At 37.6% G+C, this 14,178-nt stretch overlaps 1 protein-coding gene across 7 annotated transcripts in view; it reads right to left on the bottom strand.

Moving 5' to 3' along the window:
- The window catches only part of LIN54 (lin-54 DREAM MuvB core complex component), a 68,389-nt gene that overhangs the window by 3,457 nt on the left and 50,754 nt on the right, over positions 1–14,178 (bottom strand). For all 7 annotated transcript variants that reach the window (XM_036853376.1, XM_036853379.1, XM_036853374.1 and 4 more), the window contains exons 6-12: positions 9,632–9,705; positions 8,735–8,932; positions 7,526–7,617; positions 6,636–6,707; positions 5,748–5,850; positions 5,451–5,588; positions 1,356–1,558 (exon numbers count right to left, since the gene is read on the bottom strand). In XM_036853376.1, coding sequence (XP_036709271.1) covers positions 1,356–1,558; positions 5,451–5,588; positions 5,748–5,850; positions 6,636–6,707; positions 7,526–7,617; positions 8,735–8,932; positions 9,632–9,705 — 880 coding nt within the window. The remainder of the gene's footprint in view (positions 1–1,355; positions 1,559–5,450; positions 5,589–5,747; positions 5,851–6,635; positions 6,708–7,525; positions 7,618–8,734; positions 8,933–9,631; positions 9,706–14,178) is intronic.

Raw genomic sequence — 14,178 nt, 5'->3', positions numbered from 1 at the left:
GATTTAGGCTGCTATACATTTGCATAGAAATTTTTAAAATATAAACGTTTAAAATTAGAAAATATTATAATATTAAAATATTACAATAAAATTGAATAAGTAATAGTGTATAACAGTAGCACTCATTATATAGTATTTGGAAACTATAGGAAAGAAAATGGAAAAAAAAAATTCAAATTTTTGCCACTCAAAAGCTTGTTAATACGCTACTAGGACTGCTTTAATACAGTTTTTTTATACTTAGTTTTGATAACAGTGCATAATTTTGTGTTCTTTCACACTTCATAATAACAGGTATTTTCCCAAGTTGAAAAATTAATTGTAAATATTTTAGTGTAGCAATATCTTTAATCTCCTCATAGAGATTAGACTTAATAATCTAAGGTTTACTGAAAGCAGATGACCAGAAAGGACCCCTTGTGATACCCCTCATTAAGGTGTCTGCCCATTTCCACTTCATTCAGTCAAGAACTTTTTGCTGATTATACTCCAGTTACAAGAGTTCTTTAGAACTAATATCTGAAATATTTTGTACAAAAGCCTTACTTTCATAAGTTTTATAAGTTGGATCTTATTTCAACTTCGGCATTTTAAATGAAATACCATTTTCAAGGCTCATTCCATTTAATAATTCCTCAGATTAACCTCTAACAAACTCTCTAATACAAATTCAAGTCAGCATACTATGTTGCATTGAGCCCTGCCAAGCTGTGCTTTACTCCGCACAGCCACGTGAAAAGGGTGATGTGAAGGATAAGAAAACGGAGGTAAGGCTCAGAGAGGTGAAGTGCTTGTCAAAGTCACAAATTACAACAGAGCACAGACAGGATTTAAACTCAGGTCGGCCTGACTGTAAAGCTCCAGGTTTCCTACTCCAGAGCTCAGCAGTCTAGGGAAATAAGGATAATAATATTTCCTTGTTATTTTCCTTGTTATTCCTGTACAATAACACAGTGTGTGATAGGCTCTCCAACAGGGTGGGGAAAGTGCCACAAGGGCACGGGAAGGTAAGAATGTGAAAAAATATGAATAACAACACAACCAGTAAGAGGTATAAAAATTTTGGTTTTCTTCAGGGTTTGTCAAATTATGTAGTTACCTCATCTTAGTAGGGAGAAATCCAATTAAATTAAGCACAGTGACCTAATACACTACCGTGCATTTTAGAACTGTACAATATATCTGACAGTGATTTTTCTGTTACTTTTAAATTCCTTTACAAGTAATTAAAGATAGAAAATGCAAAAGTCAGGTGTGCAACAACCAAAAGTATGAGCCCAATTTTGCCCAAAAAAAGAAACTTCACCAAAAATGAATATATCATACTATAAAAAGATATTCAAATATTGACTTACTTTCCTCCTCCGCTATTCAAAGCTGGTGTTGGCCTAGTAAGCAAGTCCGAAATCTGAGAGGATAACTTAGTCTTTGCTGCTGTTTGTTGCTGTACCCTTACTTCGGCTGCATCTGCCAAGTGCATCAATGTCTTTCTTTCTGGGCTTTCTTCAAAATTCTTACAGCCAATACATTTGCATATTGAGGAACACATTATTTTTGCCTAAAAGATTTACAAAAGAAAAGCTTCCAAATCAAAACCAAAAGACATTACTATAGTAGACTCCACGATCAAGTCAATAGGTAACAGAGTTAGCTGGTCAACTGACATAGATAAAATGGAAACATCTCTTGCTGACAAACACCAAAGGGGCCAGCTATGCATGTGCATAGGTCCAGCATTCTTGGCCACTCTGAAAGTGGCTATACTATGTTTGTTTGAGGCCTTCCACGCCAATTTTCCCCCACTATAGATTTTCCTACTGATATGAATAACATATGTTCTTTTATTAAAAAATGAGTGATACATTACAATATTAAAAAATAAGGGTCATCCAGAATCCAGCCACCTCAATCAAATCACCATTAACATGTTGGTGACCTCCCACTTATGCAAACACACACACAGTATCATATCAAAGGGATTTCACAGACGCTATTTTTATTATGAATACCTCCCCCTCCCTGAATCCCCTGTCCAGAGTCCCCAAACCCTTCAACAGACCATATTAAACCAGTGTGTCCTTTCATGTAAAGATATATAATATACTATATGTATATTTATGAAAAACACAGCCTTTATGTACATATATTAACTCAACCAATACAGAAGTCTTTTTGTTTGTTTGTTTTACATAATCATATACCCACTTTTCTGCATCTTCCTTTTCTCACACTATACTTCATGAAATCCCTCCCTCCAAGTCATCTGGCATAGGCTGAATTCATCCTGTTTAATGACTGGCTATTAATCCCTGGTATGGATGTGCCACATTTTATTTGGGCATTCACTCCTCTACTGATGGCCATTTATTTTGTTTCCAGTTCTTGAGTTCCACAAACAATGCATAAAAACATTTTTTGGGGGCTTCCCTGGTGGCGCAGTGGTTGAGAATCTGCCTGCTAATGCAAGGGACACGGGTTCGAGCCCTGGTCTGGGAAGATCCCACATGCCGCGGAGCAACTAGGCCCGTGAGCCACAACTACTGAGCCTGCGCGTCTGGAGCCTGTGCTCCGCAACAAGAGAGGCCGCGACAGTGAGAGGCCCGCGCACCGCGATGAAGAGTGGCCCCCCACTTGCCGCAACTAGAGGAAGCCCTCGCACAGAAACGAAGACCCAACACAGCCAAATAAATAAATAAATAATAATTAAAAACAACAACAAAAAAAAAGTGGAGTGTGTTATCATTTAAAAAAAAAAACAACATTTTTTTGTATGTATTACGCTTTTATTTCTATGAGCTAGGTTTCTAGACTTGGGCTCACTGGTCAAAGGGTACATGTATTTTAATTTTAATAGATGTGGCCAGATTGTTTTTTCAAAAGGCTCTAACACCTCACATCTCATTAGCAATGGATAAAGGAAGCCTTTCCCACATTCCCTCCAACAATGTATACTATAGCTCTTTTTAATAAAGTGAGATCTCGTTCTTTAATTTACATTTCTCAGACTCCCAGTAAATTTTAGTATCTTTTGTTGGCTACTTTTTCTTGTGCAAACCCACATCAATTTAAACAAATAAACAAACCTACTGTCCTTCCTCTCTACAGTAAGATACATGGATCATATTATGAATACATCTACCCTGTTCCTTTCTTACAATACACTAATAAACTCCATTTACCAAAGGAAAAAAAAAATGGATATACCTTTTGAGTTAATCGGCTTAATTTACTAGGAGCCAGTCTGGGATCCAACTGAAGCAATACTTAATAAGTATCTAATGGTGAAGAGATAAAATTCCTAACCTCTGGGGGAAGAAGACATACTGATAATGGTAATTGGGATTAAGTGTTAAGAATTATAAGAAAGGTTCTAATAATGTCTAATAGGAACTCAGGAGGGAGAAATTAGAAATACAAGTCATCCATTTAGCATTGCTAATTCAACTTCTCTTGTGGCCAAAAAAAAAAAAAAAAAAAAAAAAAAAGGGAGGGGCGACAAAAGGTCACAAGAAAAGTCACCATCACTTAAATAATGTGGACAGTCACTCATTCAATCAACAAGCCCTGAAAGGCGTGTGAAAGGGACATGAATGTCTTATCCAGATGCAGACCAACTGGACCGAAAAAGCCAAGTCAATCCAAAAGATGAACAACACAAGCCGTCAGACGACATCGTAACTAAGTCACAGTGAGCCAGCTGGCCACTGCTAGTCAGAGGTCACTGTACTCCAAGTTCTTCCACCGCGTGGTCTTTCAGAACAACATATTCGTTATTAGACATTGTTTATGTCCTGAACGTCAAGGATTTTATCTTAATAGATAGAGCAGCTTTCTCTCTTCTAACATATTTCAACCAGTCCACTGCCTTTTCTACTTCTGTTAGTTCACAGAATTGTCAACCAGTTCAGTTATTTAGTTCATGTATGTCTGCATTTCATGTGCTTAGCATGTATTGACTGTTCAATGCCATATGCAAGAAAGGCTTTCTTTGCCCTTCTGACCCAGCTTTATATCAGTTTCCATTTTCTCTTTTTTGTGTGTGGAATTGGTTTTATGGCTTACATGCTTACATATTCATGACAATTTTTGTATGATATGGTCTGTGAACAGAAGCCACCTATTTTGTCAGGTGTGCAAACAAGAGTCAGTCTTTCCCAATGTGGATGAAAAACTGGCTTGTTGGACTCTGCGACACTGTTTAAGAGACTTTCAAAAATAATCTTGATTGTGTACAATTTTCACTCCTACTGACTTTAGGACTAACAAAATGTTACTTTACTGTACTTCTTGAGAGGAGTATTTGACCTCTGAAATATGTAAATTAAGAATTCACTCCAGAGAGAATACAGTACACAAAGTCTTTACTACGACCCACCTGGTATGGGGTGGGGCACTGGGCGGCAGGTACACGCTCCTAGAGCAGAGCGCGCCTGGCCAAGGGAGAGCGCAGTGCTTGCTGGTATTACTTTACCAGGCCAGGCCTTCGGCCAAAACTAAAATAAGGGTTTCCCTCTGCATATGAAATCTGAACGAATGAAAATATAACAGATGAGAAGAGCCAACCGCCGTAGGAATGACTCAACCCAAAAGATTATCAGTAAAGAGTTTCGGGCGCACCAAGAAACCAACTGTAGTAACCTTGGATTAATCTTGGGCATGACTAGGTTGTTTTATTTAAGCTTTGAAAATAAAAATAACAAACTAAATAGTACTTTGTCTGAAACAAGTGGATCATTTACACGACGTCTATCAAAGCAGAGTTTCAATATACATTTTCCAGAAAAGATGCTGCCTGACCCATAAATAAAAACAGCCAGTTGAGTGGGATGGTTAGATGGTAAAATGGATGCAGTCACCTCACAATAGCCAATAACCTCATCCAGCAATTACGTATTCCTCCTTACCTATTTTTATGCTCACAAGGCAAACCTTCTAACATAATTTAATTTTCCACAGAGCAGTGTTCTTCAACAGGGCACTACTGGCATTTGGAACAAGATAAGACTATACGCTCAGGACTGCACCCTGAAATGCAGGCTATTATCCATATATATTTCCGAAAAGTCTGTAGGGGAGAAACTGGGTAGTAATACCCCTCAGTGGAGAACCACTACTACAGAGTTCCCAGTCCACTTTGATGTTATTTTTATTGAAAATCAATAAGCTGGTGCTGTGGTTCACATACTTTCAGGTGCAATGACCACGAAGTTATGAGCTGGTAACTCTGCTAATGAGACCCCAAGCTGTAATGACAAAACAAAGGTACTGTTCCTCTGAAGCCCTGCTTGGGAGGCGAGAAGGTAGGTCTTCCTCAAATTAGGGCCCTTGGGCTGGCTTTTCAAACTGCAATAGCTAAGTAATTTCCCAGTTTACAAGTAAATTTTTTTGTATGCACTTTCTAAAGTTATTTTCAAAAGATAATTAGATTATTTTTCCCAACCTCAACTCACCTCATAGCATTCACAGTAGTTTTTAAGACATCCTGATCGTTTGCAATTACATCCTTTGCTGTGACGTCGATCTGATTCTCCCTCCTTTCCTTTCCCTATCTTGGGCTTAAAAGCTTCGGGATTTCTGTCAAGGCATGCCTATCAAAACAGATCAAATATCAAGTGATGTTAAATCACAGTAGATTAAACTTAAATTCTGCAAAGGGAATTAATTTTCTTCATAAGATACTCGAGCTCAACAAAAAAACAGGTGAAATTGTAAACTTTTGCCAGTTAAATGAAATAAGAAATAATAACCTTTATTGCTTTTTGCCTTTCATTTTCATGTTCCAAGTTATTATAACAATTAGTACAATTGCAGTTGTTGCAAAATTCACCATTTGCAAAGCAATCACAGTATCTGGAATATAAAAATCATTGTAAGTCATATAAAAAAGTCATTGTTAAGAGAAACAAAACTAGAAATTATCTTATTTAATAGCATTATATATGCAGTAAAGCATTTTAGAAATGTACTCAGAGCCACCTACTTATAGAGTTAACAACATGTACTGACAAGGCTCAAAGGTAAAGTCACCAGCTCCTAGAATTTTGGTTTAGATACTTAGTTCCAGTAGTAACAGCTGTCAACACAAGAGCTATGTGATTTTTATGCACCCCAAAAGTAAGTTATTTCAAAATCACAAAAAGGAAAAACATGGGCTATATTCTATTATATTAGTGAAACCTGCTCACGTGAACTACTGTCATGTTTCTTTGGATTCTAAACCCCCATAAGACCATTGCTTTTTATTTAACTGTTTCATGTCAAATCTCTTCAGTACTAACAAGCAAATTAATCAACAAGTTAAAAAAACCACTCAGAGTATCATCTCATTTAAAAGACCAAATATAAAAGTCATAAATAAGATCAGATTTATTAGCAAGGACAGAGATCATGTCTGTCTCATGCAGCTGGATCCCTAACCCCTACTCTAGTGCCTCATCTGTGGTAAAGACTCTAAAATTATTTCTTTCTGAATGAATTAAAGAGTCTTTTTACACTGTCATATGTGTTCATTCACTTGTATGTTTAATTACTTAGACTTATGAAATTGGTCTCTTAAGAATTTTTAGTTAACTCCACTTATTTCTAAAAGCATTTTCAGTTATATCAAATGTGGAAACAGCAGCAAAAAGACTTACAATTTCAAACACAGCGATTTTGTACAATTACAAGGCTTTCTGGGCCGACTGGCAGACTCTGATGGCATTATGCTACGCAGACACAAACAAAAAGATATACATTTTAATCAACTAACAGTAACTATTTAAACTGAGAAAAGTCTCTAATCTGTAAATTCCTCCTAAAATAAAGCTTTAACAAATGTACCCATCTCTAATAAAAGTTTGTTATGTTATTCCATTTACATTAAGTTGAAAAGCAAGTTGTAACATGAAAAGAAAGGTAGAGAGCCAAGATATGGATAAAAAAAAAGAAAAGGAAGTTATCAATAGTTTCTGAAGGACATTCCACAAAATTTACTCTTTCTTCTAAGAGAACTAAAGTTGAAATCTCCTAAACTCTTTTGGGATTCAATTATAAAAGGTAGTAAGTAGAAAAGGGTGTGTGAAGTTGGAATTTAGGAGGGGAGAGGAGAGGTAGGCTGGTTCAATGTAATTAACTAAAGCACTGCTTCTCAACCAATACTGGAAAGGCAGCAATTGACAGATTAAAAAACAAATAAACAAAAGAAAAAGCAAAGACCTAAATAACAATCTAAAAGCTAGTTAATATCATTTTAAAAGCATATTCAGGAGGAGATAGAGAAAGAGAGAAAAGAGAGAGAAAATAACAAATCACCTGTGCCGGAACTGGTGAATCCGAGTAAAAGATAATTTGGGAGTTCTCTGACTATTCCTGCAACTTTTCTGTTTAAAGTATTTCAAAATAAAAAGTACGGCAGAGGCACACTCACATGGCTTTGAGGGGAAAAAAATTAAATACATGTATTTTGAAATATATATATATATTTGATGTTGCATTTGACCTGATCCAACAACTTAACTTACATATATTCAAATAGCTCACTCACCCATTGAACGGAAGCCTTGCCTGGGTCTGGATACCAGGTGTTCCGGTAAAGTTAGAGTTGCTTGCTATAGACACATAGGAAGACTGCTGTAGCTACATATAAAGAAAGGTAATTTCAGACCATATTTACAAAAATGGACAATACTCCTAAATATAATGATGGGTAAGAAGCACAAATTCATCTATTAAAATAGGAAAAACAGAACGGAGAATTTCATACAAATATACTCACTACCTCATAGAGCTCTTCTAAAGACCCAAAACTAATACCAGAGTTAAAAACAATGTGGACATTTTAAGGTACTACATGGTATAAATATAAGAAATTCTTTCACAGTGGAATAAGGATATCAGAATTAGGAAATTCCAGATGAATGTCCTGAAAGTACTGTAGTAAAACTTGTATTGGCTAGAAAAATGCAATGTGTCTACTTGTAAATAAAATAAATAAAATGTGATCATTTATCACAAGTTACATACGTAATAATTAAGTTTCTATTTTACACACATTTCTAAACATAAGAAAAGAGATGCTAATGATAAAAATACTGAACACTAATTTTTTCAATCAGTAGCCACATAACATACTCCAAAGTACACTTCTTTAAAGTACACAGGTTTCTGTCTCTCTTATAATCTTGAGTAGATCAACTCAACAGCTTAGAATGTGGTGCTAATTAATATGCTTGATTCTTACATGAAAAAGAAAACAACTTCTATCTTCTTCCAGAAAGCAGCACTCCTAACCCAAGCCAGCCAATTGGATAATATGTGGCTTTGATGCCAAAGATACTCAGATCTGGACAGATCACTACCGATATGTCACCTATTTTCCAAGAACAGGTGAGCGGCACCATACTCATCATGTGAGGAGGAGCTTCATTACAGTCACAGCGCTTTCTAAACTCACTGGGACTCCGCTGATTTTAACTCAACGTATTTTCTCTTGTATCTACATGATCTTGCCCTCCTACCAAGCTGTTCTCAGCTCCAAATTGCCTAACTTGTATACTTGACTTGTGCTGTATATTTCTAAATACTAAAGATATATAAAAATAATCTCAGAAGTTTTCATTAACAATTCAAGGTTTTGGAAACAGTCCAAACACTGAGTTAGATGTTTCTGAGTAGTTTTAGAATGTGATAATGCTAGACATCTTCGACCCAATTAACCTTTTTGAAATGCAATGACTTAACTTTTTGCCCATACCTGAGTCACATACTGAGCAGGAAGCACCGCATAGCCTACATTGCCTGTTCCCGGAGCCGGTGCCAGCACAGTGCCTGGTGGCAGGTTCGTGAGGTTTGGCTGGATTTGTGGCAGTGGGGTGGCAGGCATGATAAGCCGCTGCTGTGGCTGGCTGGTGGTGACTATTTGGGAAGTTGGATTGATTGGTTTCGGAACAACCTAAAAAAAAAGGAAGTATGTCAACGACCACGAAAATAAATTTCACAGTTTCTCAATTCAGTATAAACCTCTTAAACTTAGGGGATTAAGAGGTCCTAACTATTACGTATAAATAAGCTACAAGGATATATTGTACAACACAAGGAATACAGCCAGTCTCTTACAGTAGTTATAAATGGAGTATAAACTTTAAAAATTGTGAATCACTATATTGTACACCTGTAACTTATATAATATTGTCCATCAACTATACTTCAATAAAAATAAATAAATAAATCTCTTAAACGTAAATCTTAACTTTCAATTTTAAAAGTAAATTGTCTGGGGCTTCCCTGGTGGCGCAGTGGTTGAGAATCTGCCTGCCAATGCAGGGGACACAGGTTCGAGCCCTGGTCTGGGAAGATCCCACATGCCGCGGAGCAACTGGGCCCGTGAGCCACAACTACTGAGCCTGAGCGTCTGGAGCCTCTGCTCCGCAACAAGAGAGGCCGCGAGAGTGAGAGGCCTGCGCACCGCGATGAAGAGTGGCCCCCACTCGCCGCAACTGGAGAAAGCCCTCGCACAGAAACGAAGACCCAACACAGCCAAAAATAAAAATAATAATAATAATAATAAATAAATAATAAATTAAAAAATTAAAAAAAAAAAAAAAGTAAACTGTCTGGGAGAGACTGAGAGAAGAAGTGATGTGATACTCACTTGTTTGACAGTCTGCGCTGAGACGAGTGGCACTGACATCCGCACTGGGGTGGTATTAACGACCACTGGCTTTGCTTTGTAAAAAGGAAGGAGGAAAAGGACAGTTTGTATACAGAAAATAGTATTTAAAACATTTAAGATACTTAGTTCCCTCACGATATCCTCATGAGAGAGCTTAAAGAATTCCACTGCTTTCCTATTTGGAGGAATCTTTAATCAAGACAGTTACTTTCAAAATTCTTTAACCCATCTAACTAGGGAACTTATATCTAAGGTAGCTATAGTCTATCCACTTTATGAGAGAATGTCTGTCGTTTAAGATATTCTACTGAAAATACTTCAGTCTGTACTCAGATGCTTTATATATTCACTACTAAATCCAGTGAGATGAAATGATGCATAAATTAAAAACTGCCATCCAGGAACTTGGGTAACAATGCTGTTCTATACTATTTCTAATTCTGTGTACAATTCATTATTTACAGAGTACTACTAAAAGGCAGCATAGCAGCAAGGTTAAGAATATAGTCTCCTTAATTCAACTATACTTCAATAAAAAATAAATTAAAAAAAAAAAGAATGTAGTCTCCTAAGTCATAAGACCCTGGGGGTTCAAATCCCAATTCTGCTGCTTTCTAACTACTTAAATTCTCTTTGCCTGTATCCCCAGTCTGCAATATAGGGATAGTATCTCCCTTACAAGGTAAGAGAAATAAATATGTTAATTCATGAAAATTTACTACAACAGTGCTCTCAACAGATAGTAAGCGCTCAATAAATGTTAGTTCCCGTTATTGTTATTGTTCTTGTTATTACAACCATTACTGCTGCATAAATGTCACTGTAGAGTGTTCCAGGGAAACTATAGTACAAGACACCTGCTCAAAGAGATTACATTCAAGTAGAGCAGATTAGACAAGTACCCAAATAAAATAAATATCGTTAAAAAAAAAAAGAGAAAGCACTGTGGGAGACCAAAAGGAGACAGAACATAATACACCTGACTGGCAGGGGCTGGGAACGGGGAAAGCTGCGTAGAGGACAGTGCCTGAGACAGTCCTGACCAATGCTCAGGCTGCAGAGCGGGCACACAGACTGGAGGAGGGCAGTCCACACAGAGGCAGAGCAAGAGAAGTGGAGGCTTGATGCTGGGCACTTCACAAAGTGCTACGGGACAGACGGGTTTGGCTGGAACCTAGGGTTAAAGTAGGCAAGCGCTGGCAAAAAAAAAAAAAAAAAGGCAGACTGTGGCTGTTTTGTTGAAGGCCTTGAATGTAAGGGTAGAGATCTGTATACTTAATTCAGCAGGCAATGAGAAGTTTCTGAGGACTGTGGTGTTGGGAAACATTGTTGGAATGGCACAAAAAGAAACTGTACGCGGCAGCCGTGTGTAAAACAGAACAGAGCTGCAAGAAACAAAGAAAGAAGAGTACAAAACATGAGAGTCTAATCTGGGGTGATGGCACTGGGAATGGAAAGGAGAGAACAGCTGCAAGAGACAGGGTGGAGGTGAAAGGATGGCAGGAACCGTAGGTACAAGGGAAAAACAATCGGTTATCACGGAGCTTTCAAGTGAATGGGAAAATGACAGCTACTAGAATTACAAATGCAAGGATGAGCTGATCTAAAGGGAAGATGAAACCTGACAGGGAGAAATACAATGATGAAGTTCAGGAAAGAGGCTGGTACTAGACCTGTATGTCTGGATCAAAAGAAGTACCATTTCTAATACTGCCTACTGCCACTTCCTCAGTCTAAAGGAGGGATTTAAGAAGACAGAAAGGACATCCCTTCGGGTCTTATTTATGCAAAAGGCCTAGAGCCTGCTACGAAAGAGAGAGGTTGAGATAACGGGATCTAAACTGCTGTGAACACTGAATCAAACAAACTGTTCTGAACAATAAAAGAAAAAGAACAGACTTCCTTGGATAGAAAGGCTGTTGACAATGTTAACAAATTTTTTTTTACTTTTGGTGGGGATGGAAGGGTTGATGGCTGAAGACGGGAAGTTGAGAGCCCTGGAAGAACATTAGAGAGAGAGTACTCTGATCTAAAAGGGAGCAGGCCCCTGCAGCAAGGTGACAAACTAGGGAGAAGGGGGAAGGTGGGAAGGTCGGAGACCTCCAGAAGGAGCGTGTGATCAGTGGTGGTGATCGCATATCTCTGAATATACTAAAAACTACTAAACTGTACTGTATTTAACAAGGGTGAATTTTATGGTAGATGAGAACTGTATCTCAATAACGTTGCTCTACAAAAAGAGTGTATGACCATGAATTACAGGAGCAGTGCCATCTGATACCCGATTTGAAATTGCTTCCTGTTCTGTTTTGATTATAATAACCATTGTAGCAACACTATAAGGACTTAAAAGGAATTAAAAGCCTGAATTCATGCTTGGGACACTGAAGAGAGGACACCCTACACCACTTGTTCCTTGAAAAGGCGATGATGGTCATTGGTTCATGAGCACACAAGCAGCAATTCTGAGGTAACTGCACAGCTAGAGAAATGTAGGAACTTCCTGGTGGTCTGCGAAATGACAGGGAAGGAGTGTGTGTCCTGCCCTTACTCACATCCCATGGGAGTCTTGGATGATTCTCATAAGGATAAGGACAGGGAAGTGTCCCCACGCATGCACGCACACACACACAGAGCTAGAAAACTTGGGAATTCTGGGTTTACATTAGCTTGGCATATGCATGCTGCGTTTTAACTGAAATCTGGGGAATGAAGAAAACAGAAAACGTAGTGGTCAGAAAAAAGAACATTATAAAATATACATGGGAAGGGGGTCATACTTATATAACTACGTCAACAGTCTGGATTTCTCCTCCTCAACTTTTTTTTTTTAACTGGGGCATAGTTGCTTCCTCCTCAACTTTTGAGCATGGTCCCACATTACCACTACTGCAGTTTTCATAGATGCTGGCATAATCTTTAATTTTTTTGGTCTTTAATAGCAATTCTGAACAATCCTTTTAGAACAGTCTCCTTTGAAACTTTAGAAACCATACCTGCAAGTGTTTGAGGGTTTTTAATTTCTTAAATTGATTTCCTCCCTAACCAAGATTGTAGATTATATTCTAAAGAGGTTAACCAAGCAATCTTCTGGGTCCTTCTACTGTGCTACCTGCCACCCAGCCAGCAATTAATATGGTGGAACGTTTGAATACTGGTTGTTTGTATGGCTTTGATGGGAAAATGTATAAGATGAGCCCAATTCCCTTTGGCATTTAAGTAAATCCCTCATAGGGAATTAAGCTTTTAGAAAAACACATCAATACATTTTATGAACTACAGCAACTATTTAGTGTATCTCTAATGAAAACTGTAAGTTTAACTCGTTATTCCTGTGAAATAATATATTTTACATATACCCAGATCTTTTATGGGATAGGGGAGCAAGACAAAAAGAGGGAAATATGGGTGGATATGAGGGAAATAGCATGGGTGGTATATGTATGTGAGTAGGTGGGAAGAGGGAATATACAGAGAGAGAGGTGAAGAAGCCAGAGAGACAGAGGGGAGAACAGAGAGGGAAAGTGAAGGAAAGTGAAGGAAAGCAAAAAAGGGAAGCAGCAGGGGAGCAGGAGGGGGGTGAGGGATTGCTAGGAGGCAAAGAGAACAGCGAGGTAGAGCGAAGCAGAAAGACAGACATAAGGTTGGAAAAGAAGGAAATGGCAAATACACTAGAATTAGGAAATGCCCAACCCATTCCTCCACTCTTCCTGGGTCTTCAGCTTCCTCTTCTACTCATACCAAACGCTTATTCTTGATAATGAGGAAATCAGTGCTAACGTTACACTGGAAATGGATACTCAGCATATGTGTATACACACAAACATAAAATATAACCAACTATATCTAATGACTGCTTTATATCATTATGATATATAAGAAAATTGGACTTGTAGCACTTAGTAGCACTTGCTAAGTAATGAGAGAATATATACTTGACTTCCTTAGTCAGCAGTACATGCAAATTTCATTTTTCCTCTCATTGAGAACACTGTAATAGAAGATATTCTTTCAAAATCAGTTTAAAGAGGAAATAGAAAATATAATTACTTGAGATGTCTAATTTTAATAGAATACACACTAAAATACTGTTTCCCTCATGCACCCTCCATTTTCTCCCATCAGTAATTTAAAATCCAAGTTTTTTCTTCCACTTTCCCTTAGATGAACTAGCTATCAGCAACGGACAGCTCCAACCCTCTGATCCCTTAATAAAACTGAAGGCGCAAACAAATGGTCTTTAATTCATCTATTTACATCCAGCAAACAACAGATCATTCACTTGCCATGTCATTTTGACATTGACAGAATATGCAGTAGTCTTCCAAGGAAAAAAATTAGGCCCCAAATATAAACTGTCCTCATCCTTTCACAGTTTCAATTTTTTAACAAGTAGATAAATATGGAGAAAGGTTATGTTTGTGAGTCTGTGTATGTGTATCAGGTGGCTGCAAGGATTAAACACAAACAAAGTAGGACTACAAACAGGAATACTCTTCAGGAAAAATACCAATGAGTAAAATAAC

The sequence above is a fragment of the Balaenoptera musculus genome, chromosome 5, assembly GCF_009873245.2.
Source record: "Balaenoptera musculus isolate JJ_BM4_2016_0621 chromosome 5, mBalMus1.pri.v3, whole genome shotgun sequence".
In the NCBI taxonomy this organism is placed as follows: Eukaryota; Metazoa; Chordata; class Mammalia; order Artiodactyla; family Balaenopteridae; genus Balaenoptera; species Balaenoptera musculus.
The sequence above is the reverse complement of the archived record's forward strand: the minus strand, read 5'-3'. Positions and strand labels throughout refer to the sequence as shown.